Source organism: Microtus oregoni, unplaced genomic scaffold (assembly GCF_018167655.1).
Source record: "Microtus oregoni isolate MIOR12 unplaced genomic scaffold, Mior012 000057F_ref0000458, whole genome shotgun sequence".
NCBI lineage: Eukaryota > Metazoa > Chordata > Mammalia > Rodentia > Cricetidae > Microtus > Microtus oregoni.
This window is the reverse complement of record NW_024543833.1, coordinates 8,302,171-8,327,847: the sequence shown is the minus strand read 5'-3', so window position 1 is coordinate 8,327,847 and position 25,677 is coordinate 8,302,171. Positions and strand designations below refer to the sequence as shown.

Here is a 25,677-nt window from a genome sequence, read left to right as displayed (position 1 = left end):
GATAAGTATAGCATTCACAGCTTATTAAAGAAGCTTCCTGTAGCAGACAAAACCATTACAGAAATTACAACTGGTCAAAATGCAGAGAACTGAGCAGGGGCTGGGCAGTTAGCTGGTAAGTCTACATACAACATTCCTACACACCTAAGGTTTGGGGAACATCTAGGAAGAGGGAGTGGGAAAACTGAGTCAAAATCAACAGCAAAATAGTCTCTTCTTTATGAAGGAAACTTCAAAACAGCATTATTACTGATTGCTCTCATTCAAGTTTACAGTAAAAAAGAGCATGTGGGACAGAAAGATTGAAAATGCGCATTTAGAGAGAAAAAAAGCACTAGAAAGTTTAATGTTGTCTCAACCTATGTGTCGGATTATTTTTTCACTTAAGGTCCTAATATGCTACTACTCAATATAAAAATGGAACATTTAGTGCTATCACACCAATCTTGCCAAATTCACTTGGCTCCTTCATATGATGGATTTATAAACTCTAAAACCACATAAATACACCCTGACACTATAAATTTTACATAACCTATTAATAGCTAATATAGCTCATTTATCTTTGGTATGTTCTTGGCAGCAACTTATTTAAAAGCCCTACATACAAGTATACAGTTGAATATAAATTTGCCTTGCTTGCTGGATGGTGGTGTAAACCTTTAATCCCAGCCTGGTCTACAGAGTAAGTTCTATGACAGCCAGAGCTACACGGAGAAACACTCTCAAAAAACCAAATTAAAAAAAAAAAAACAGAAAGAAAGAAAGAAAATTTGCCTTGCTAGATGTAACACAGGAACACATTTGAGGCAAAAAGGGGAAATCACTTATAATACTATGCATATCAAATGAGATCACAGGGCTGAAGAGGTGGCTCAGTGGTTAAGAGCACTACCTGCTCTTCCAGAGGTCCTGAGTTCAATTCCTGACAACCACATGATAGTTCACAGCCATCTGTAATGCGATCTGGTGTTCTCTTCTAGTCTGCAGGCATGCAGGCAGCCAGAACACTGTATACATAATAGATAAATAAATCTTTAAAAAAAAATCACAGGACTGTTGGGCCTGGGTGACACATGCACCTGGGAGAGTGAGGAGTGCCTTGAGTTGGAAGGTAGCCTCAGCTACAGTGCCAAGTACCAGGCCAGCAAGGGATACACCAGGGCTTATTTTGTTTTATTTTTTTTTTTTCGAGACAGGGTTTCTCTGTAGCTTTGGAACTCCCTCTGTAGCCCAGGCTGTCCTCAAACTCACAGAGATCGCCTGCCTCTGCCTCCCGAGTGCTGGGATTAAAGGCATGAGCCACCACCGCCTGGCCAGAACTTATTTTAAAGAGAATCAGATATTGGTGGTAAGGAAGATTTGAATACAAGACTATGCAGTTTTTTAAATGTATATACAGATGTAAAGATGTATTTGTTTACATGTAATTTTGGGGATAGTTCAGAATTTGAAATATGATGTGTGTGTATGAGAGAGAAAGAGAGTATGGGAGACAGATCTTATAACTTTTTTTTAAATATTTATTTATTTATTATGTATACAATATTCTGTCTACATGTATTCCTGCAGGCCAGAAGAGGACATCAGACCTTATTACAGATGGCTGTGAGCCACCATGTGGTTGCTGGGAATTGAACTCAGGACCTTTGGAAGAGCAGTCAGTGCTCTTAACCGCTGAGCCATCTCTCCAGCCCCCAGATCTTATAACTTTAAGTAAGTAATAACTGGTCTAAATTACAAATTCTAGAAAGAGAGGAATTTACTGCAGTGCAGTTATTGGAACTGGGATAAGCAAACCCTTTTGGTTAAAATCTTTCTGCTTCATTACATACTGAAATGTATTTTTAAGTGGATGCACCTACAATGAAGATTTATAATGAAAAAGAGCAAGTTGAGCATGGTAAATTACAAAAGGTAAATTCTGAGGAGAAAAGGAGCACCAAAAAGTGGAATGGAGCTAAATCCTGTGTTCAAGGAAATAAATGGATTAAGAAATAAATAAAGGGAATCACCCAGCAAAGTTTCCAACTTGTGAAAAAGAACTAAAGAAAAGTTCAGAGCTAAGTGTGGAGGTGTACACCTTTAATCCCAGCACTAGGAAAGCAGAGGTTGGCAGACCTCTGAGTTTGAGGCCAGCCCAGTCTAGAGAACAAGTTTCAGGACAGCCAAGCTTAGGCAGTGAAGGACAGAAAGCTGGTGAAGATGTAACTCAACAAGGGGGCCACATGTTCCAGCCCCAGAAAGCAGCAGAACTTGGCAGCTTCAGTCATATGGTTCCGGCTTTAGAGTTAAGGATAGAAGAAAGGAGTTATGGAATAAAGTTGCTAAGGCCAGACATGTGTCAAGGGTGTTCCTGAATGGAGGCCTAGTAGAAGGGCCATTGCATGAAGCTGTGAAGTTGAAACCTGGATTGCCTTAGAGAACCTAAGATGCTAGAAATGCCAGAGTCCAGGTGGATCTCTGTGAGTTCCAGATCAGCATGACTTAAAGAGTGTGTTCCAGGACAGCCAGAGCCCCACTGAGCCCCACTCCAAATAAAAAAATAAATAAAAATGCCTGAGTTGTGGGATACCTGCTGAAGAGAGCTGCTAAGAGTGAGTGGAAGCAATCTTTGTTGTTTGAAGTGTGCTGCAGTCTTTAACAAAGTTGAGTGGTGGAAATCCGAAGAACATTTTGACTTCAGACTTGGAGATGAAGAGTTTGGAGTTTGCCCAGTTGACTTTTTGGTCCTGCTTTAAGTCCAGTATTTCCCTGCATTTTGTATATCCTGTGTCATTATAAATTGGAAGCATGTGATCTGCTTTTTGATTTTGATTTTTACAGGTGATTATAGCTAAGAGATGTTGAGCTTTGAACTTTAAAATACTGTTAAGACTGTGATAAACTATGGGGACTTTTAAAGTTGATCTAAATGAATTTTGCAATATGATACTGTTCAAAGTTTTGTGAGCCAGGGAATAGAATGTGGTAGTTTGAATGTAATGGCCCCCATAATCTCACAGGCAGCCTGCAAGATGTAGGACTCTCAGCTATTACTCAAGCATCACATCTGCCTGCATGCCACCACGCATCGTGATAATAGACTAAACCTGTGAAACTAGAATTGAGCCCTCCTCAATTAAATGTTTCCCTTATAAGAGTTGCCGTGGTCATGATGTCTCTTCAGAGCAATAGAAACCCTAAGACATGACCTGAGTTTGATCCTTAGAACCAATTATAGAAGGAGAGAAATACTCCCAAAAGTTTTAGGTGACCTCTATATACACATGGCATGAACAGACTATACTTACACACATAACAAAAAAAGCTTTCTGTGTCAAATGATATTCTTTTTCTACATTGTATCAACCTAAAAGGGCTAACATTTCTTGCAAAGTTTTTGTTTGGTTGGTTCCCCCCACCCCCACCCCATCCCCAAGACAGGGTTCTCTGTAGCTTTGGAACTCATCCTGGAACTCACTCTGTAGAACTCACAGAGATCCACCAGCCTCTTAATCTCCAGTGCTGGGATTAAAGGCATGCCTGGTTGGTTTGTTTGTTTTTAGAAAGGTTATTGCTTTATAACCCTGACTGGTCTCAAATTCACAGCAAACCTCTTGACCTCAAACCTCTAAATTCTGGGATCACATGTGCACATAACCACGCCTAGTTTACAAGTGTTTTGTTTGTTGAAGTAACCAATGCTTACTTTTAAAATTCAAAATATTCTGAGCACAGTGGTATATATGCTTGTGATTACAGCACTCTGGGGAAGGCAGAAGGATTACAAGTTCCCCTGCAAGAACAAGTGCCTTAACCGTTGAGCCATTTTTCCAATCCTGATGGGTTGCTCATATATATCCAGCATGGGCTGGTAGGCTAGAAAGCTTCCCAAAGGAAGTGCAACTTCAGACTCGAGTAGGAGGTGTTAAGCAATAGGGGAAAGAAAGAGGGAGCAGTTGTGCAAAGGAAATTACATTCTAAAGGCCTCAAGGGGAAGGTGAATACACAACACACATTTCCAAGAACAGAACACAGGGGGGAAAAAAGAAAAATGCCATGGGAAGTAAAGCCACAGAGGCACCACCAGTGCAGTGTGTGAGACAGAAGGGCTGAATTTTACATTGTGGGCCTGGGAAACCAGTCATAAAGAGATGAAGAAGAGAAATAACTTTGTTTCCTTTTAGCCATCTCTCCTCACTTCTTCCCTTCAAGTTGTTTCTCAAACATCTACACTTATCTGCACTTTTCCCAACCTTCTGTTCCCAACTAGGCACAACTGTACTGCACTAAAACCGCCTTTAAATATCTGATCTTCAGCCAGGCGGAGGTGGCCCACGCCTTTAATCCCAGGATTTGGGAGGCCGAGGCAGGCAGATCTCCAAAGCTACAGAGAAACCTTGTCTTGAAAAACCAAAAAAATAGCCGGGCGATGGTGGCGCACGCCTTTAATCCCAGCACTCGGGAGGCAGAGGTAGGCAGATCTCTGTGAGTTCGAGACCAGCCTGGTCTACAGAGCTAGTTCCAGGACAGGCTCCAAAAAGCCACAGAGAAACCCTGTCTCGAAAAATAAATAAATAAATAAATAAATAAATAAATAATAAAAATAAAAATTTGATCTTCAGTAGCTCAATTCAATGAGCCCTTGATTGTACTTGCTCCACATGTAGCAAGCAGGTGGCCCTGTGGACTATCAACCCTCCATATTCTTCAACATCTTTTCTTTCCTTCTTTCTTAGTTATTACTCTCCAGTCTTCACTGCAAGCTTCCTTTCACTACCTACTTTTAAAGACACTGCTGGCAGTCAAGATAACATCCTTGGCCCTCAGCATTTCCAAAACATCTACATGCTACTGGCTAAAATTTGTTGTTTTGTTGAGACAGGGTCTCACTATGTTCACTATGTAGACTTGCCTGCCTCTGCCTCCCAGGTGCTAGGATTAAAGGCATGTGCCACTATGCCTGATTATCTGGAAATTCTTGATGAATAGACCTAGAGGTCTCAAACCTTAAAAAGCAACTATGTTTCTAAGTTCTAACTGAATTTACAGATGGATGAATTCTCTTCTGCAGGTCAGGGTATTTCAGTATCTTAAAAGTAACATCTACTTTAACTTTGTGGATTCAGTGGAGGAGACACATACATGCCAAAGCCTGGGCACAGAGGTGAGAGGACAACTTTTAGGAGCCAGTTCTTGCCTTAGCCTTGAAGCAAGGTCCCTGTGCTGTGTACTCCAGGCTAGCTAGCCTAAGAGCTTCCAGCTGATTCTCCTGTCTCTGCTATCTTGCCTTCCCCCCCCCCCAAAGGATTCTAGGGAATGAACTCAGGTTGTCAGGCTTCTATGGCAAGCACTTCTACTTGCAGAGCCATCTCCCCAGACCTACTTTGTTGGGTGAGACTGTTTATTTCCTGGCCACCTAGACTCCCAAAATAATCACACAGAACTATATTATTTGCAATACTGTTTGGCCAATAGCTTAAGCGTATTTCTGGTAACTCTTATAACTTAAATTAATCTATGCATGTAGCTGTGGCTTACCGGCAAGGTTCCAGTGGGTTCCAGCAGAGTCTGTCTCCAGCAGGCGGCTACATGGCTTCCCTCTGACTCTGCCTACTGTCTCTATATATCTCTCAACCTGGCTTTCCTCTGTTAAGCCACTGACTGAAAACAGCTTCTTTATTAACCAATGGCAATAAGACATATTCACAGCATACCTCACCTTCCACATCACTACTTAGCTTTTCAAGTGTGTTTTCCCTCTATTTCTCTTGCCACTGCCTACGTTCAGCTTGGCAGACTTCTCAGTTCTGTCTACACTTAGCACTATCCAACCAACAAGATCTTACTAAAAGTAAAAATAATACTTCTAGTTTAAATTTCCTTGGCAAGTCTCTAATAGTCATTGAAATCCTGATCTACAAGAGCCTTCTAGGCTGTCTTATTCTTCCACACTTCAACCTCAGAGCAAACTCAGCCCTAGGCTACACTGTTTGGACCTCTCCCTCAGTAGTTAATGCTTGTGCACACTTATTTCCCAGAAAAACACTTTTTTTTCTTCCAATCCCTTGATAATTTCTCAGTGGACCAACTTGCGCTTCAGGACTGTTAGGCCCTCCCTTCTCAAGGAAATTCACTATTTGGGTTGGAGAGGTGGCTCAGTTGAAAGCACAGGCTGCTTTTCCAGAAAACTGTGGGTTGATTCCCAGAACCCACATGATGATGCGCCATCTGTTAACTACAGTTCCAGGGATCTGATGCTCTCTTCTGGCCTGCTAAAGCATTAGGCACAAACATGGTGCACAGAAATACATGCAAACACAACACCCATACACACACACACACACACAATTCATTCCAGGTATACCACTTTTTGAGAATTATAGTTCCAATAATACTCATTCATACAGCATACTGTGCTTAATACTAGCTTTGTACTAAGCACTTTAAAAAACAACAAGGGAGCCGGGTGGTGGTGGCGCATGCCTTTAATCCCAGCACTCGGGAGGCAGAGGCAGGCAGATCTCTGGGAGTTCGAGGCCAGCCTGGTCTACAAGAGCTAGTTCCGGGACAGGCACCAAAGCTACAGAGAAACCCTGTCTCGAAAAACCAAAAAAAAAAAAAAAAACAACAACAACAACAAGGGGCTGGAGAAATGGCTCAGCAGTTAAAAGCACTGACCGCTCTTCCAAAGAACCAGGGTTCAAATACCAGCATACACATCGCAACTAACACCTGTCTATAATTCTAAGACCTGACATACATACAGGCAAAACAACAGTGCACATAACTTTAAAAACTTTTTATATTTTCCACCACAATTTCATACATATATGTTGACAACATTGCCTCCCATCCTCAAATCCTCGTATCGGTAACTCTCCCATTTGTTTTTGAGACAAGTCTTACACAGATCAGGTTAACCTCGAATTATGGACCCAAGGATAATAGTGAACTTCTAGTCCTTCTGCTTTTACTTTCAGAATGCTGAGATTCCAGGCATGTACCATTATACCCTAATTTTGCTGGGGTCTGAACCCATGGCTTCATGCATGCCAAGCAAGCACTCTACCAACTGAGCTATACCACTTGCTTTCACACACAAAACATTTATTTATTGTTGTGTGTGTATGCCACATCACGTGTGTTGGCAGAGGAGCATGTGAAATCAGTTCTCTCCTTTCACTTGTACAAGGGTTCCAAAAATAGAGCTCGGATTGCCAAGCTTTGGCTAGCACCTGTACCTGCTGAGCCTTTTACCTAGGCCTCTCCTTTTCGTGCTTTTATCTGCTAGATCACTTACTACTTGTCACTAGGGTGGACCCTAATGAGCTCTCTCTCCTTCCTTCCTTTCTTTTGGTTTTCCGAGACAGGGCTTCTCTGTGTAGCCCTGGCTGTCCTGGAACTCACTCCATAGACCAGGTCTGCCTGCCTCTGCCTCCTGAGTGCTTGATTAAAGGAATGTGCCACCAGTGCCCAGCTTAATGTTGTCTTTAAACAGTTATCTTCAGTGTCAAATATTAGCACCTAACACTTAACAGGTTTGAGAGAACAAATGACCTTCAGATTATGAGACTGACACACTACCTGCTAAGCCAAGAAGGCAACAAGAGAGCAAAATATGAGCGCCCAAAGAGATCCTCAAGACTCACAGAATCAGTCTTGGCAGCAGAGATCTCATCTGCAGCCTTCTCTGTGGAATGGTGAAAGAGATGCTCTAGGATCCTAAGAAAGCATGAAGTTCAAATTCTTCCTGACTTGCTTTTACTGTAACACCAGTTAGCATCGCGTTGTAATGCTCTTGGGTTTGGGAAATAAAGTGCTAGCACAGAACTACTGTTCTGCTTAAAGATCTTGGTGACTAGTCTGTGGAAGGGTTTCCTAAAGTCCTTTCAATGGAATATGAAATTTTCAGTGAATACCAGTACATGCATTTTTGCCTGTATTTATTTTCTGACATTTATGGGGGCCAAGCACACATGTGAAAATCAAGGAACCACTTGCATAGGTTAGTTATCTTCTTCCATCATGTGGGCACCAAGGACCAAACTTAGATCGTCAGGCTTGGCAGGAAACACAGGCTTTGAATCATCTTGCCATTACCAGGGCTACACTTTTTTCTTTTTAAAGATTTTATCTTTATTTTTAATTTTAGGTATATGTGTCTGTGCACAGGTTTGCACTCCCCATAGACGCCATAAGATGCCAGATCCCCTAGGACTGGAGTTATAGGCAGTTCTGAGCTCTCTCTGCTGCCCACAAACCTTATTTAGAGAGGCTGGCTCACAAGTGAGTTCCAGAGGTCTGCATGTCTCCCCCACCCCAGCACTCAGAGAGATATACAGTTGGCTTTTAATGTCAACAGTGGCGATCTAAATACAGGTGCTCATGTTTTCATGGAAAACATTTTACTAAATGAGACATCTCCCCTATCTTCCATGTCTTTAAATTACATTTTAACTTTGCGATTGTGAGTGCACATAAAAAGGCACTTGGATGGAGGTCAGATCAGAGGGCTGAACACAAGTTGCCTTCAGCGTGGCAACAGAGGAGTCAACCCACAGGACCACCTTCTCAGCAAGACTTTTATTTTCTGATGGAGTCTCAATTACCCCAGGCAGGCTGGCGCAGAACTCCAGATCTTTTCTGGCTCTACTTCCCAAGTGCTAGGATTAAAGAATGTGTCACTGTGACTGGCTTTTACTTCTTTAATTTTTTTGTACATAAAATCTTATTCCACAGTCCTGGATGTCCTGGAACTCACTCTGTAGACCAGGCTGGCCTCAAACTCAGAGATCTGTCTGCTTCTGCTGGAATTAAAGTCATGGGCCACCAACGTCCAGCTAAAGGCTAGTCTTAAACTCACAACAATCCCCCTGCTTCAGCCTCCCAATTGTTAGGTTACAGGCTGAGCTGCCACATTCAGCATAAGTGCTTTTTTTTCAATTTAGAGCAATGACAACTTTCACTGACTTCTCGAGGATATTAATGCTATATATACATTACAGCAAGTATGGTGGCTCATACCTGTAATCCTAGCATTTAGAAGACTGAGGCAGGACTGTCACAAACCAAACCTAATAGGGCTACATAGTAAATTTCAGGCCAGTTTGTGATATTAAGCAAGACCTTGTCTCAAAAAATTGGTTAGACTAAATTAAGTGGTAGTATTAGCACTTTTAAAAAAATTATTACGCTAGTTCCAGGACAGGAACCAAAAAAAAAAAAAAAAAAACACGGAGAAACCCTGTCTCGAAAATCCAAAAAAAAGAGCTGGAGAGACGGCTCAGCGGTTAAGAGCACTGACTGCTCTTCTAGGACCCAGGTTCAATTTCCAGCACCCATATGGCAGCTCACACTGTCTGTAACTCCAGGATCCAGCATTCTCACACACATAGGCTAAAACACCAGTAAAATAAATATTTTTAAAAAATTATTACTACTATTTTCACACACATGCCTAATTTTATGTGTATAGGCATTTTGCCCGCATGGGCACCATGTGCATACCTGGTGTCCCTGGAGGCCAGAAGAGGGCTTTGGAGCCCCAGGAACAGGAGCTAGAGACAATTCTGAGCTGCTTGTGGGTGCCAGGAATCAATCAAGCCCCTCTGGAAGAGCAACAGGCCTCTTAACTACTTACTCATTTCTCCAGCACCCTTTCCACCTTATTAGTTTTTTTAATACTTGGTCTTACTATGTAGCCCTGACTGGCCTGAACTATGTAGGCCAGGTTGGCTTAAAACTTAAAGATCTGAGCCAGACATGGTGGTGCATGATTTTTAGTTCCAGCACCCAGGAAGCAGAGGCAGGATGATCCGAGTTCAAAGCCAGCCAAGGCTACTTAGGCAGTCTTAAAAAGAAATGAACAAAAACAAAACCTCAGAGACCGCCTGCCCTTGTCCTTGAATTTGGAAACTGAAGGCTGGGCTACCCAGAAATCTTTTCTTTCTTAATTCTGTACTGATTCTATTTGCATTTTTGAGGCACCAGTCTCTGTTAAAACTAATGTAACCATACAAGAGAGACCTAGAGGTGAGCACACACACACACACACAGAGAGAGAGAGAGAGAGAGAGAGAGAGAGAGATAGCAATAGAGAGAGACTCAACTAGAAATTGCATTTAAGATTTTCTACAATTTTTTTTTTTTTTTTTTTTTTTTTTTTTTTAGTTTTTCGAGACAGGGTTTCTCTGTGGTTTTGGAGCCTGTCCCGGAACTAGCTCTTGTAGACCAGGCTGGTCTCGAACTCACAAAGATCCGCCTGCCTCTGCCTCCCAAGTGCTGGGATTAAAGGCGTGCGCCACCACCACCCGGCGATTTTCTACAATTTCATTCACCGCAGCACTTTGACAGTGGAAGTACCAATGTAGGGAGTTCAAGGCAGGTCTGGGCTACAATGACACCCTGTCACAAAACAAAACATAGCATAACACAGGTTCTTTAATTGGAGGAGTCCTTACTAACATTCGTTAGAAGCTAGTGCCTGGGCTGGAATGATGGCTCAGGGGGGAAAGGTATTTGTTGCCAAGCCTGATGACCCAAGTTCTACCTACAGGACAATCTAATTCTGAAAGTTGTCCTCTGAGCTCTAAACAAATGCCATGGAACATGCCTCCCCCCACCACCACGTAATAATAATAATAAAACTAGTGCCTTATTCTATGTTTATTGTATGCTGAATCAGGAGGTTTAATATATTGCTTGCTAAACTGTTTAAGAAAATACGTTCTAGCCAGGGGTGGTGGTTAATTCCAGCACTCAGGAAGACTCAGGAAGTATTTGTGAGTTCAAGGTCAGACTGACCTATACAAAACTAGTTCCAGGCCAGCTAGACTTGCAGACCGAGAACCTGTCTCACAGAAGGGTAGGGGAAAAAAAATAAGTCCTAAAAAAACAACCGAAGAATATTTCATTGTCGTCTAGTGAAATATAATAGGATGGGAAAAAACAGAATCGTCCAGAGGTAATAGAAAGCTTTGTAGCTCCTATTTGTACTGTAGGAATTAGAGAAAACATAAGAAGCACTTAATAATTCACAGATCTCTAAATTCGATCTTGGGGCAATATGTTAATGATTAGCAATGGATCGTCTGTAAGGGGAGAAAAGTTTTGCCTGGATTGAAAAGGGAAGCCACTAGCTGTAAAAAGGTTCGTAGTACAAACGACTTTAGTATGAGCTGAATAGGTGGGTTATTCTCTTGACGACGGAGAACAGCGGCGGCCTATGGACATGTGGCCTCTTTGGGGCTGAAAGAGTACCACCACCACGGTGCACTCGTTTGGGAAACGCGCCCAAAAGCAAAGCTCACATAAAGATCTCTGGTGCACTCCAACAAATCTATAAAGTATGCCTAAGCAAAGGGAATTTTCAAGAGGACACTCCTTTAATCACTGATAATACAACCAAAGCCTCTGTTCCGGAAAGCTCTAGCAGACGATGACCCACTCTCCCGGAGAAAGCAGCCGTGCAAAGAGCGACGATCCCCGATCCCTCGGGAGCTCTAGCCACCGCTTCAGCTCCGACTCCGCTAATCGTCACAGGCCCCCGGGATACAGCAAGTCACCGACACCCCGCTTCGCCTTCGCTGGCCCAGAACAGAGGGCTGTGTAGCCCGTTCCACGGCGCCTACTCCCAGCGCCCTCCGCCACCGACCACCGGCCGAACAGAACGCCGTCGGCAAGGAAGCCGGAGGCTATCTCATCCCGCTCCCGGAGTCCCTCCACCCTCCACCCAGCGCACCACACGCCGGGTCCCAGCAGCGCAGCCAGCAGGCGCCGCTGTGGCGCCGCCTTCAACCCCAACAGCCTACAGCCTCCTCGATTCTTCCCGTCTAAAGCCTCGCCAAGAGGGGGTGAGGGCTTTCCGCGCAGGCGCGCCCCTGACGCGGCCCGCGCTCGCCACTTCCGCCCGAACGGGAGGCGGGGGAGGCGACACGAAGCCGGCAGGCGCGAGCTCGGATCCTCGGAAGACCCAGCTGCCGCGCGGGCCCGAGACTCACCAAGTATAACGGCTGCCAGCGACACTGAGCATCCAGTTCCTCGAACTCCCGCTCGATGGTTGCCGACATGGCGGCGGGAGAGCGCGAGCAAGAGCGGAACCTCCAGAGCGGAGAGGCTCGGGCCCCGCTCTATCCGGGGAGAGCGCTGGCGCTGTGGCGCATGCGCGCTCCGTGCCCCGCCCCGCCCCCCCACGTTGAGCCGAGCCGGCCTTGGGGAAAGTACCTGGAGCGTCGGACGTCAGCGCGCCGCCTGGGCGTCGCGTGGGTCTGACGTCTTGGAGGCGGGGCGGGCGCGAAGGGGCGTGGTCCAAAGAGTGCCCAGGTGGGAGGGGCGGGGCCGGGCGCCACCCTGGCGCGCCACCGCAGGGTCTGGCCCTGGAGTTGAGAAAAGTCCCTGGAAAGTCACCGGCCAGCCCCGCCTTCCTCGCCGTCCCAGTTCTTTCTCCTTAGTCTTCAAGTTTCTTTCTTTCCTTCCTTCCTTTCTTTCTTTCTTTCTTTTGTGTGTGTGTGTGTGTGTGTGTGTGTGTTCGAGACAGGCTTTCTCAGTACCTTTGGAGCCTGTCCAGGAACTAGCACTTGTAGATAAGGCTGGCCTCGAACTCAGAGATCTGCCTGCTTCTGCCTTCTGAGTGCTGGGATTAAAGACGTGTGCCACCGCTGCCCGGCAAGTTTTTTTTTTTTAAATATTTATTTATTCGTTATGTATACAATAGTCTATCTGTGTGTATGCCTGCAGGCCAGAAGAAGGTATCAGACCTTATTACAGGTGGTTGTGAGCCACCATGTGGTTGCTGGGAATTGAACTCAGGACCTTTGGAAGAGCAGGCAATGCTCTTAACCACTGAGCCATCTCTCCAGCCCCTGCCCGGCAAGTTTTTTAATGCACTATCTGAGTTCTATTTAAATACCATCAATGTTAGTCTAGTGGCCTGTGTTCAATTTTGTAACATCGGTCCCAACAAGTTTTGTGGCAAATAAAGCTCTATAGGAAAAGAGAAGGAAGGCATTTGGGAGATTATCTTGTGTGAACTAAGACTCACAGCTCCAAAGTTAATGTTGTCTGTTTAAAACACATGTAAGTCCACTTCTATGAAAAAAGAACCTGGCTCCGGAAATTGTTTTGCCTCAGATTTAGGATAATTCAATGTTGGTGAATTCCTGTACTTAAGAATCTTACCTTTAGCCGGGCGGTGGTGGCGCACGCCTTTAATCCCAGCACTCGGGAGGCAGAGGCAGGCAGATCTCTGTGAGTTCGAGTCCAGCCTGTACTACAAGGGCTAGTTCCAGGACAGGAACCAAAGCTACAGAGAAACCCTATCTCAAAAAACAAAATAAAACAAAAAAAGAATCTTACCTTCTGATAATTTTAAGAGACATGAAGGATGCTTCTGGGCCTTTTGGTCAAGATCAAATGAAGAACTGGGAAGTGGCAGAGAAGCATGAAGTATATTGTACAAATGGAAGTTTAGATTTTTTTCTACAATTAACTCAGCTCTGGAATTAGGAATTCAGTGAAACCCCATATTCACCCCCCCAAGACTGGGGGCAAAGAACAAAACCCCTAAACACAGCAATTCCATTTCTCAGTGTCTAGCCGGTTTTGCTCAGTAGCCTCACGTGGCTAGTGGCTGCCTTGTGGTTGAAAGCACAAGTAGGACGTTTGTGTCGTCAAAGAACATTCTTTGGGTTTGGATGTTTGGGGTTGGGTTGTTTGGGTTTTGTATGGGGCGATTTGTTTGTTTTTGAAATGGTCACAAAAACCAGCCCAACCTCCAACCTGGAATCCTACTGCTTCCACCCCCTAAATGCTGGGTGTACAAGCATCTGCCACCACACCCTTCAAAGAATTTCTTTGGGATAGAACTACCTAATAGTATTGCAGGCTAGAACAGAAAGGGCAACGAAGCCTGGTAAGGTGGAACGGGGCCTACCACGGTCTTGCTGGACTTGCAGGATGATAGCATGTTCAAGGGCAGCCTAAGAAACAGTGAGGCCTTGTCTTAATTGGGGGGGGGGGGGGACAGAGTCAAGAAACAAAGTCAAAAGCAAGAGTAGCCAAGAAAAGATCTCGGAAGTGACCTCTCCTGATAGTGAAATCTGTTGATATGGACTTTCTGGGTTGCTTTTTATTGTTTGTTGTTTTCGCACTCACACGTGGTAAGCAAGCATTCAATCACTTTGTTACCTCCGGGTTTTTGTTTGTTTGTTTTATACTGCAGATTGAACCCAGGACCTTGCATACACGAGGAAAGCACTCTAACGCTTAGCCATAGCTCCAGCTTTTTACATTTTTTTTTTCCAGTTTAGGCTGGAGAGAAGACTCATTGGTTCAAAGCACTGGCTACTCTTTCAGAAGACTGGTGTTCGATTCCCAGCACCCATATAGCTGCTCACAACCTTCTGTAATTACAGTTCTCCGAGATCTGATACCCTCTCCTGGTCTCCATGGGCACCAGACTCACACTTGGTGCCTATAGATGCTTGCAAAATATTCATAAACATAAAACTGAAGGTTTTTTCCTTTTCTTAGATTTTAATTTTGAGACAGAATTTCACTAAGTTCAGCAGGCCAGTCTTGAACTTGTTCTGAAACTGAAGCCAGTGCCTGTAATCCTCATCCAAGTCGTTGGGATTACAGACCCGGCTTGTGGCCCGTGTTTTGTTTCGGTAGGATCTTACACTGTAGTCCAGTACGGTCCTAAAGATGACTCCTCTGCTTCCCAAGTACTAGAATCATAGTTATATTTAACATATTCTCGATAACACTGTCATATTACCAAAGAATAAACAAGCTGATCAGTCTAAATGAACCACAGACGTCCATCCAGTGCGTACACATATTTCACAATGGCTGATAGCTGGGAAAACGATGTCATCACAGCGGTGCGGGCTCGAAGGAGCAAAATGTATGTTTCCATTTACATGAAGCAGTAATGCCGGAGCGTCAGGGATGGTGTTGAGGTAGTGGTCATTCGGGAATCAAGAATATTTAAATGTTTAAGTACAGTATGGTACATAATATACCCATATTTTGTGCTTGTATTTGTAGCTTTGGAGCCTGTCCTGGAACTTGTTGTGTAGACCAGGCTGGCCTCGAACTCAGAGATCCACTTGCCTCTGCCTCCCAAGTGTTGGGATAAAAGCGTGTGTTACCACTGCTCAGCTCAGGACTTTTTTTTAACTTGATGCTAACCTCAATAAAATTTCGAAGTTAAAATAGATGTGGCTGTTTCTCTTAGAAATAGTAGTCATGGGGCTGGAGAGATGGCTCAGCGATTAAGAGCATTGCCTGCTCTTCCACAGGTCCTGAGTTCAATTCCCAGCAACCACATGGTGGCTCACAACTATCTGTAATGAGGTCTGGTATCCTCTTCTGGCCTGCAGGCATACACACAGACAGAATATTGTATACATAATAAATATTTAAAACAAAAAAAAGAAAAAAACAGAAATAAATAATTCAAAAAGAAAAATAGTTGTCACAGCCAGGCAGTGGTGACGCACGTCTTTTTTTAACACGTTAAGTTCCAAGGTTTTCTTCCCTGCCCTCCCCCCATTTTATTTATGTATTTATTGACACAGGCCTCACCGTATAGTGCTGGCTAGTTAGGAACTTACTACATGGACCAGGTTGGCCTCAACTCACAGAAATCCTCTCACCCCTGCATCCTGAGTGCTGGATTTTAAGTCTCATGCTACTTTGCCTGACACAAGGTTTCTTCTTTTGAAAAGCCCTGTCTAAGGTTATTGTGGGCCCTTTGTCTGCTGATACCTTTTAACCTTTGTCAAGGGAGAGCAGTGGTGAGACACTGCTAGTATAAAATAGGTTTGGGGGGGGGGAGGCTCTTCTGTGCTTGCTCAGTAGGTTTCTGTACCAGGAGGGGCTGCAGTAGCCAGTAGTCCCCAGCACCTAACCCCACCGCAGCACCCTATTCCTTAGGAGGTTTTGCAGCAGGATGTCTTCAGTGAGACATTTTCCCATGAACAGTTTCCATCTTTAAAAAATGATTGGCGACAAGCTCTAGAGGGGGAATGGTGACCTTTTTCTAATGCTCCTTCCTAGAACCTGTGAATGTGGCCTTCCATGGGGGAAAAATGGTTTTTCGCAGATGTAATTAAAGTAAGTGGTTTAAGATGAGATCATCCTGGATTATCAGAGGAGCATTAAATCCAAGGACAAGTGTCCTCCCAAGAGGATGGCACAGAGAGAGAGAGAAAAGAGAGAGAGAGAGAGAGAGAGAGAGAGAGAGAGAGAGGAAGGAGAAGGAAAGGGGGGAGGAAGGAGGGGAGAATTAAGAGAAAAGGCCATGTGCTGATGGAGGCAAATAAATAGGCTTCAGAGCCACAAGAACACCTGGAGCCCCAGCAGGTGGAGGGAACAAGGGCAGAGTCCCTGCTAAGCCCATCAGAGGAGGACACCCTGCTCATTCCTGGCCGCAGATTTCCAGTTTCAACATTGGTGAGAGAATAAACTGCTGAAGGGTTTTTCCTCGGTTTGGTTTGGTTTTTGAAACAGTTTCGCGTAGCCTGGGCTGACTTTGGATACCAAAGCTACACTTATGCGCCATCATTCTAGGTGAACTGCTGTTTCCTTAGACCGCAAGGAGCTTGATTTGTGCTGAGAGCAAGCTGCAGAGTTTTCCCCAAGTTCCTTCCCCCCAGTGTAGTACCGTGCAACTAGAGTTCCAGACATTTGTGAACTGCCTGCCATGTGGGTGTTGGGACTTGAACTCCAGTGCTCTTAACTGCTGAGCCATCTCTCCAGACCCAAGTCCTTTAAACTTTTTACTAGTAAATCTTCACCATTACAACCCACTACACTTAGTTATCCTTTGCACTAGTTCTCTTCAGTTTAGATTATTGTGTGGTTGGGACTAAGGTTGTAGTTTAGTGATAGATAATTTGCCTAGCATGTTCAGAATCCTATATTCCATCCCCAACACCACAAAGAAACAAACAAAAAAAAATACTGAATAGTTTCTCTGTTCTAATTAGACACATACTGACATTCTGAACAACAACAATAATAATACAATTCATGCAACGCGAAATTTAACATCAAGTCAAGGTGTGATGGCTTATGCCATCAGAATACTCAGAAAACTGAGCTAGAAGGATTTGCCAGAATCTGGGACCAGCCTGGAGTATATAGTAAGTTCTAGGTCATCCTGGGCTACAGAGTGAGACACTGTCCCAAAAATAAATAAATAAACTGTAAAATGAGAGATTTTGCTTTATTTATTGTGAGATAGGGTCTCAGGTAGTCCAGGTTGAGTCCAGAACTTGCTATGTAGTGAAGTGTAGGCAGAGACTCCTTATTCGTTTCCTGGCTGCCCTGGCCTATAAGCTCAGGCTTCATATTAACTAACTTTTACATTTTTAAATTAACCCATGTCTATTCGTCTGTGTATCACCACAAGGCTGTGGCTTACCAGGCAAGGTTCCAGCATCTGTCTCCTTTGGCAGCTACACGGTGTCTCTCTGACTCCACTTACTCTATGTATCTCTTCCAGTTTGGCTATATTCTGACTTCCTATAGGCTGAAGCAGCTTCTTTATTAACCAATGGTAATAAAACATATTCATAGCATACAGAGGGGAATCCCATGCTGGCCAAGACTGACCTTGAACTTCTAATTCTCTTGCTTCCACCTCCCAAGTCCTATTATTATAGAGGTGCACCATGGAAGATTAGGCATTTGGTGTCATCCTCCACTCCATGGCGAGTTTAGAGATACCCTGGGCCTCATGAGACCCTGTCTCAAATAACTAAAAGAAAAAGTAAAGAGGATCAACAATTTCTGCTGAGTCAAAATGGCATTAACAAAAGCACATTGAGGCAGTCCTGGCAAGAGAGTGGAGCAGAACAAGGGCAGAAAAGAAAGTTCTCTTTGGCTCTGGAAAGTCTGAAAATGGAGGAAGGCTTTATCAAGTCATCAGCTCTACACACAAAGCAGAGTCTTCTGGCAAAGAGAGAATGGATGAAAGAGAAAGGGGTCAGGTGTGAGCAACTGGAACCGGCTCTGAGAGTCCAGTGTGTTTCAGACAAGTAGCAGGGCCCTCGCCCTTTGCTTTGGAAATGCCAGCTAAACACTCTATGGCCTTTGGCAGTCCACCCACATGATCATTTTACTCTCTATAGAGATTGCTGTGCAACTCTACCTGAAGAACCTGTCTGGTCTTGGCCAAAGTCACTCTCAGTAGACTTTGTAGTGACCTGAGGCGCTCTGAATCTGGTCTGTCCAGGCACTGACAACGTGACAAGGTAAAAAAGACCACCTCCCTAACAGTGAACTGAGACACACCAGGGAGATTTAGCAATGTTTGCTCAGAAGACCTCATTCATGAGATTACCTGCTGGTGAGGGATTTCCAGGAGGTGTCCTGGTTCTTTCCTCCTCTGATGGATGGTAGGCTAGTGTTACCTGGAAAACCTTGAATTTCCACACAGAGGTGTGATCACCTGGCTGTGGGGTGACTATACCAACCGACTGGTCTAGATGTTGACCTAGACCCAGAAACCTGAAAGCACAATACTTTGTAGTAGCATATGCTGTTTGGAGCTGTTACTGAGAACTTTCTGGCTTAGCAGCTGAAACAGGAAGGGAGGGGCCAATAGAAAGACAGTCGGTCCTGATCATGAAGGGCAACTCTTGTCCCACTCTAGTTCCAGGGAAGTGTCCCATTGTTTTCCATGCTGACTTCCTCCTCTGAGATCAGAACATACTTTGAAGGAAAAAGTCCTGCTTTGTTATGTCTTTATCTCAGGATTTAATGTTCACGGGTTGATGACAAAGCCATGTACCCAAGGCTCTCCAGAGCTCATGCAGCTGTGGGCCAAGCCAAGAGCCATTCCGAACCTGAACATCTCCAGAACGGTGTTTTTACAAAGACCTGAAATACAGTTAGAAAGAAGAGCATGAAGGCAGATTGCCATCTGCTGTAAACTCCCGTCTTAGCTTTTCGCTGATGTCTCTGAGGGCTCTGACTTGGCTGGATCCAAGTGTATCTGGTTGCTTTGGTACCCTGCCTAGCAACTGACTGAAACTCTTTCCTATAGCTTAGGATTTGAGAAAGAAAAGACCCTTTCCTAGGAAGACATGCATATCCTCAAATTTTGCTTGTACTTTTAGGGTGTCCATAAGCCCTTCCCTTTACGTGTCTTGTGTAAGGTTATGGGATGCTCACTAACCCTTGTCTCTGGTTCCATGTTCTTTGAAAGACCAAAGTTTACCAAAGTAGCTTCCCCCTTCAGACAAATTAAGTGTTGCCAAGTAAGAAACACATGGGTAGATTATGTTACTTCCTGGACCAGTTGTTACTCCAGCAATTGCCCACAACCCTTTCCACCTCCAGGCTTCCGAATAAAACTTTCTGGTTTCTCTGTTCACCAGCTCTTTTCTTAAAACCTAGATTAGGACGGGCAGTGGTGGTGCATGCCTTTAATTCCACCACTCAAAAAGCAGAGGCCAGTGGATCTCTGTGAGTTAAAGGCCAGATAGTATGATCTACAAAGTGAGTTCCAGGACAGCCAGGGCTACACAGATTTTGGAAAAGACCGACCCCTGTATTAATTTGGGGTCAAGGATATGTTTGTACTTTTTTTTCTTTTTGTTTGTTTGTTTTTTTGTTTTTCGAGACAGGGTTTCTTTGTGGCTTTGGAGCCTGTCCTGGAACTAGCTCTGTAGACCAGACTGGTCTTGAACTCACAGAGATCTGCCTGCCTCTGCCTCCCGAGTGCTGGGATTAAAGGCGTGCGCCACATCGCCCGGCTTGTTTGTGCTTTTTTCACAGGAAGAAAATAAAGCTGAATGAGATGACTACATATACAACAGAGGACGCCAGTCCTGAAGACATTGCAACTGCTTATGACTCCATAGGAGAAGCGGAAAGAGATTCCTGAACCTGTGATCCTGCTTTCCTCAAACCACCATGCTGCAGGCCTCGAAAAGAGGTACCTGATCCACAGGACCAAGCTTAGGATGCTGCTGGCCTGCTGCCACCATCCTGTGCAGCACAAGGCTGGGCTGTGTCTGGACATTCAGGACCCCACACCGCCACTGAGGCCACTGCTGCTGCGATCTTGACAACAGCTTGCTGCAGTCTGACAAGGTGTCAGGAGCCGTTTCCTCCTAGGATTATTGCAAGAACCATCACCCTGGGGAGTCTGCAGAGAATTCCACACCCCTAATTTTGTTAGGAATCGGTCTATTGACAGAGCCTACCCCACACCCAATTAGCTGTTAATAGAGAGCTATCTGTTAGCGGAACCCGCTCCACATTCCAAACTATCTAGAGAACTAGGTGTGTCAACCTGTGAACTCCTGGTCTACGTGACCGTGGACCATGCGGCAAGAGCCCAGGCTCCTGCCCGCCCCCCCCCAACTCCTTATCCTATATAAACTGTAACCTGTCTCTAATAAACAGAGGCTTTGACAAGAACCCCGCTTAGCCTCCTTCTTCTCTCTTAGTCCATTTATCTTCCAGATAGTGCCTCTCCGTGACCCTGGAATAACTGACTGCAGGGTGGGTTACAACCCCTAGACTAAGTAACCCACCCAAAAGCGGTTTAAAACAAGGGAAGGTATATTGTGGTGATGACTGGTGATTTCCAGCCTCTTGATGGACTTGCTATGCTGATGTCCAGACCCAGTGAGTCCTGTTTACCTTGGAGCCGGACCAGAAACACATACTGAACATTTGGCTGTTTTACTCTTTGGGACACAGTATGACATTCAATCTACTGTCGAAATATTGAACCTGAGAACAGAGACCTAAACTTTCCCCTCAGGGGAAAAAGGACTCATTACAAGGAGTAACTGATAGCACCTCTTCAAATATGAGGAGGGCAACCTAAAGGCTTTTGCTGCTGCTCAGAAACTGGAACAATTACTTAAAAGCAAGGTTGTGGTTAAACTCTCACCCATCAACAAACCTTTTCTTGACTTTTGATTAGAATGGATTTAAGAGAATTGTGATATGACAAATTGTGTGCTTATTGTTTAATTTCCACTCTAGAATTATGGTATTGACCTGGTAATGTTTGTAACTACTTCACTATAAGATATTAAACGAAGTTTGACATTTTTTATGAGTACTTGGATTTAACATATTCAATAAAAAATTTAGGTTTTAATACAGCAAAAAATTGTTAAGAAGCTCTCTAGACCAACTAAAGAGGACATTCCCAACCCTGGTGATCCCCTCTCCTTTCATTAGAAGACTGTAAACATTAGGAGCATAATTATTCACAGAACATTATCTAATTACAAATAAACTCTTGATTAAAAAAAAATGGCTCAGAAACACAGAGCCCAAAAGCATTTTTCTCCCTTAATCTTTTGTTTACAGAGGTCAGCAGTCATTGAAGGGTTTGATCCTTTTTCCTCCCAGGCCCCTAAGACATGGGCTTGTATGATGAAAATACAGGTACCAAAGATAGTCTAGAAAACAGGAAAGTATTCACCTAAGGCAGATACTATCATCTGTCATCTTGTTGTAGAAGCACAGGCTTTATCAAAATTAATAAACATGGAGGAACTGTGGAGGCTGAAAAGATGCAGGCCCATTTCCACCTTGCCTGATGGTCAGGGAGCTTAGAGATTGACAAGTGTAGTTATACAGCCCAACTCAGGATGTGATTGCTTAGTTCTTTTGAAATTAAGATAAGTCCATGGGGTCCTGACAGATGGTCAGGATATGCAAATGTACTTTTTCTCCTTCTTTTGTAACCAGGAGGTCACCTAGAGAAGGACTGTTTTCAGGAAGTGTGATCTAGAGCAGTTTTGCTACTTAGACTGTGGAATGCTAATGATTTGATGTCTCAGAGTGATAAAGTGATTGACTGTGCAAATTATCCTTTGTATTATGTTAATAAAGTCTTTTGTTACTTTCTCCTCCCCTACCCACCATTTACATTGTGTATAAAAGCTGTGGAAAAATAAACTTGGGTGGGATTTCAGGATTTCAGTCACTGGAATGCCCTCCCAATACTCTGTATAGTTTCTGTCCTGTTATTTTTTATGTGTCTTCATATTCTTTACTTACATTTCTTCGATTCCCATGCCCCTACCAAGAGGTGATTTTGTTGAGTCTAGTCCTCGACAAAAATGTACAAGGGATTTGAATGGGAATTTTGTGAGGAGGACATCCAACAGGCAGTATACAAAGAAACCTCGGTGCTAATAGTCACCAGGGAATGCAAATAAAAACTGTACTGAGCTAATGCCTCACCCAACGTAAGGGCAGGAACATTGAACAACTGCAATTGTTATGTAAATGTGAGATGATTTTGTCATTGTTTTGTTTTTATTGAAACAGGGCCTTTCTAGGTAGCCCTAACTGTCTTAGAACTCAATGTGTAGACCAGCCTAGCCTCAACCTCACAGGGATCCACTGCCTCTGCCTTCTGAGATCTGGGACTAAAGGTGTGTACCACCATGCCCAGGTGTTTGTAGTGTTATTGAAATCAGGAAGGTGTCCTTGAAGGGGATCCTGGGGCCCTGGTCTCTTCCTCTTTCTTGGTGCTTCCTAGCCACAGTGAAGGAAACAGGCCTTCTCTGCCTGTGTTCCCATGGCACAGGCCCAAAGTAGCAAAACCAGGTAACCTGGGCCCAAATCTCTGAAATCATGAACCAAACAGACCTTTGCTCCTTAAGTTGATGATCTCAAGCATTTTACCATAGTGGGAAAAAGTTCCAGTGTTCATGTCACTTAGAACTCTGTCACTTGCCTTTTTGACTTGGACCTTTTATCTCCTGCTTCAGGTTGTTGTTGTTGTTGTTTTGTGTGTGTGTGGTTTTTTTGTTTGGTTGGAGTTTTTTTTTTGTTTTGTTTTTGTTTTTGTTTTTTTGAGACACAGTTTTCTCCAGCTTTGGAGCCTGTCCTGGAACTAGCTCTTGTAGACCAGACCAGCCTCGAACTCACAGAGATCCACCTGCCTCTGCCTCCTGAGGGCTGGGATTAAAGGCGTGCACCACCACCGCCCAGCTTGTATTTTTGTTTTTTGAGACAGGGTTTCTCTGTGTAACAATCTAGTCATCCTGTTACTAGCTCTCGTAGACCAGGCTGAGCTCAAACTCACAGAGATCTGCTTGTCTCTGTCTTCCGAGTGCTGGGATTAAAAGTGTGTGTCATTACCACCTGGCCTTCGGGCATTTTGTAACTGCTGTGAAATAAGTGACAGGCTCTATAAGAGAGGAGACCGACTATGAGTCTTGGTCAAAATTGGGCTCAAACATCTCAGGAGAATGGTAAGACGATTCTTGATGGAGCCGCCATGAGGCAGACAACACCCTTCTGCAAAAATACTTTGAATTGTGTGGTCATTTTCTTGAGACTCCAGATCCATTTCTTACAGAGGCAAGTTATGGGAATAGGTAGAACAGGATGGGAGTTTATGATTACAGCAACTTGAGAGGAAAGAGCAATGTCCACAGAGGACGGCTGGAAGAATCCCTGGATGTGTAAGTCCTGGAATGAGGCTTGAAGACAGCCTATGGGCTAGTAATATGGTCCGGCAGTACAGTGTGTACCCAGCAAAGAGCTGGCCTGGATTCAATTCCCAGCACTTTGAAAGGGAGACTTTGGGTACTGCTTAATGTAGAAGGTTTGCCCAGCATGTCCACACAGGCCCTGAATCCAGAAAACGCACACAAATAGCAAAAAAGAGAAATCCTGTCTAATAATAGACAAAGTATTCTTTATGTTTGTGTAGTTAGATTTCACCTCTTTTTGAGTGAGGAAATCTTCAGACAGAGGTCCTAGGGGCCCTGGCTTATTCTCATAGAGTGTGAGGACCCATGGAAGCCACGTAATGTTAAAGCAGTCCATTGAATCTTCTTAAACTCAAGGCATCCAAATCTGAATCAAAGACCTATCTTTAAAACCTGCTTCTTAGCCGGGCGGTGGTGGCACACGCCTTTAATCCCAGCACTCAGGAGGCAGAGGCAGGCGGATCTCTGTGAGTTCGAGACCAGCCTGGTCTACAAGAGCTAGTTCCAGGACAGGCTCCAAAACCACAGAGAAACCCTGTCTCGAAGAAAAAAAAAAAAAAACCTGCTTCTTGCCGGGCGGTGGTGGCGCATGCCTTTAATCCCAGCACTCGGGAGGCAGAGGCAGGCGGATCTCTGGGAGTTCGAGGCCAGCCTGGTCTACAAGAGCTAGTTCCGGGACAGGCACCAAAGCTACAGAGAAACCCTGTCTCGAAAAACCAAAATAAATAAATAAATAAATAAAAACCTGCTTCTTCTCCTGAATGCTCTGTTCCGGTTAATGATGTCACTCATTCACACACACCCAAACCAGGAAATTCTTGTCAACACATCTCTGCCCTCTATCTCCTGAAGCTAGTAGGTCACTTGGTTCTGTTGACTCTGGCCTTCCGAGAAATCGTACTTCTGTGCTCCACACTGTCTTCCTCTGCCCTTGCTCTGGTTTAGGACTTGCTCTCTTCCGGTCCTTTTCTAGTCAACTCTGCAGCGTTCCAGTCAGTACTTGGAGGACCAGAGTGCCCAGAAGGCAGCAGATAGGAAAGTCAATGAGACTGATGAAATGACTGTCTGTTTCTTTTTCTTTTTCTTCTTATTTATTTATTTATCTGGGGGCACAGGGTTTTTTGTTTTGTTTTGTTTTGTTTTTATGTAGCCCTGATTGTCCTAGAACTTATTAAGTAGACCACCCTGACCTCAAACTCACAGAGATCTGCCTACTTCTACCTCTGCCTCCTGAGGTGCTAGGATTAAAGACATGAACCCCTGATTTCAATTATTTCAAATTCCCTATTATAGGAAAATGTAATATCTTTTTTGGACATAACTCCTCCCTCTTTTTTTGCCCTAGAGCTAGAATTGAACTCAAGGCCTTGTTCCCTATTGATGAGCTACTACATCCCCCTCCTTTTAATTTCTATTTTAAAATAGGGGCTTGCAGCCGGGTAGTGGGGGTGCACGCCTTTAATCCCTCGGGAGGTAGAGGCAGGCGGTTCTCTATGAGTTTAAGGTCAGTCATCTGCAAAGTGAGTTCTGGTACAGCCAGGGCTACAAAGAAAATCAGTCTGGGAAAGAGAGAGAGAGAGAGAGAGAGAGAGAGAGAGAGAGAGAGAGAGAGGAATCTTGCCTCAGTTCCTGAAGTAACTGGAATTAAAGGCTCATCCCACAACACTGGCTCTTTTTCCTTTCAAGGAATTTTTTTTTCAAACAAATAGCTAAAAATGGAATTGTTTGGGAAAAGATGCCACTGTTATCTCCCTGCAGTTTTCTAGGCAGGAAATCCTGAGATGGAGATCTGAGTTGAGCCCAGTGATTTGATGTGGAGGTGATTCCAGGAAACACTAGAGCGTGGGGAAGGGAGAGAAGGAAAGAAGGAAACCAACAGAGGGTTTAACCACTTACCACGTGGGCAATTAAACCTTCCTCACACTGAGGAGCTTGGGGAGGCAGTCAGTACGGTGCATTCTGTCAAATTTTCCAAAGCATAAGTCAAAGAACTTGGGGTTTTATCTGTCAGCTGCCCGGTTGTCAGAGTCTGAAAGAGGCTTTCTGGCACCTCAAGCATGCCCAGTATGTTATCTGAGCTTGTTCTACGGAACAAAAATGTTCAAAAGAAAAATAACCTTTGAATTTAGGAATGAAAGCAGAGGGTAAATGGGAAAGGCACTTAGTGCGTCTGCTACAGATATTTTTATAGCTTTTATAT

General features: G+C 44.2%; 1 protein-coding gene across 4 annotated transcripts in view; it reads right to left on the bottom strand.

Moving 5' to 3' along the window:
• Positions 1-12,174, bottom strand: part of Ptpn2 (protein tyrosine phosphatase non-receptor type 2) — a 60,630-nt gene extending 48,456 nt beyond the window's left edge. Inside the window, exon 1 of one of the 4 annotated variants that reach the window (XM_041639313.1) lies at positions 11,985-12,174. In XM_041639313.1, coding sequence (XP_041495247.1) covers positions 11,985-12,053 — 69 coding nt within the window. In that variant the 5' untranslated portion in view covers positions 12,054-12,174. The remainder of the gene's footprint in view (positions 1-11,984) is intronic. The other 3 variants (XM_041639314.1, XM_041639317.1, XM_041639315.1) reach the window with 3 other exon arrangements.
• Between the last annotated feature and the right edge of the window lie 13,503 nt (positions 12,175-25,677).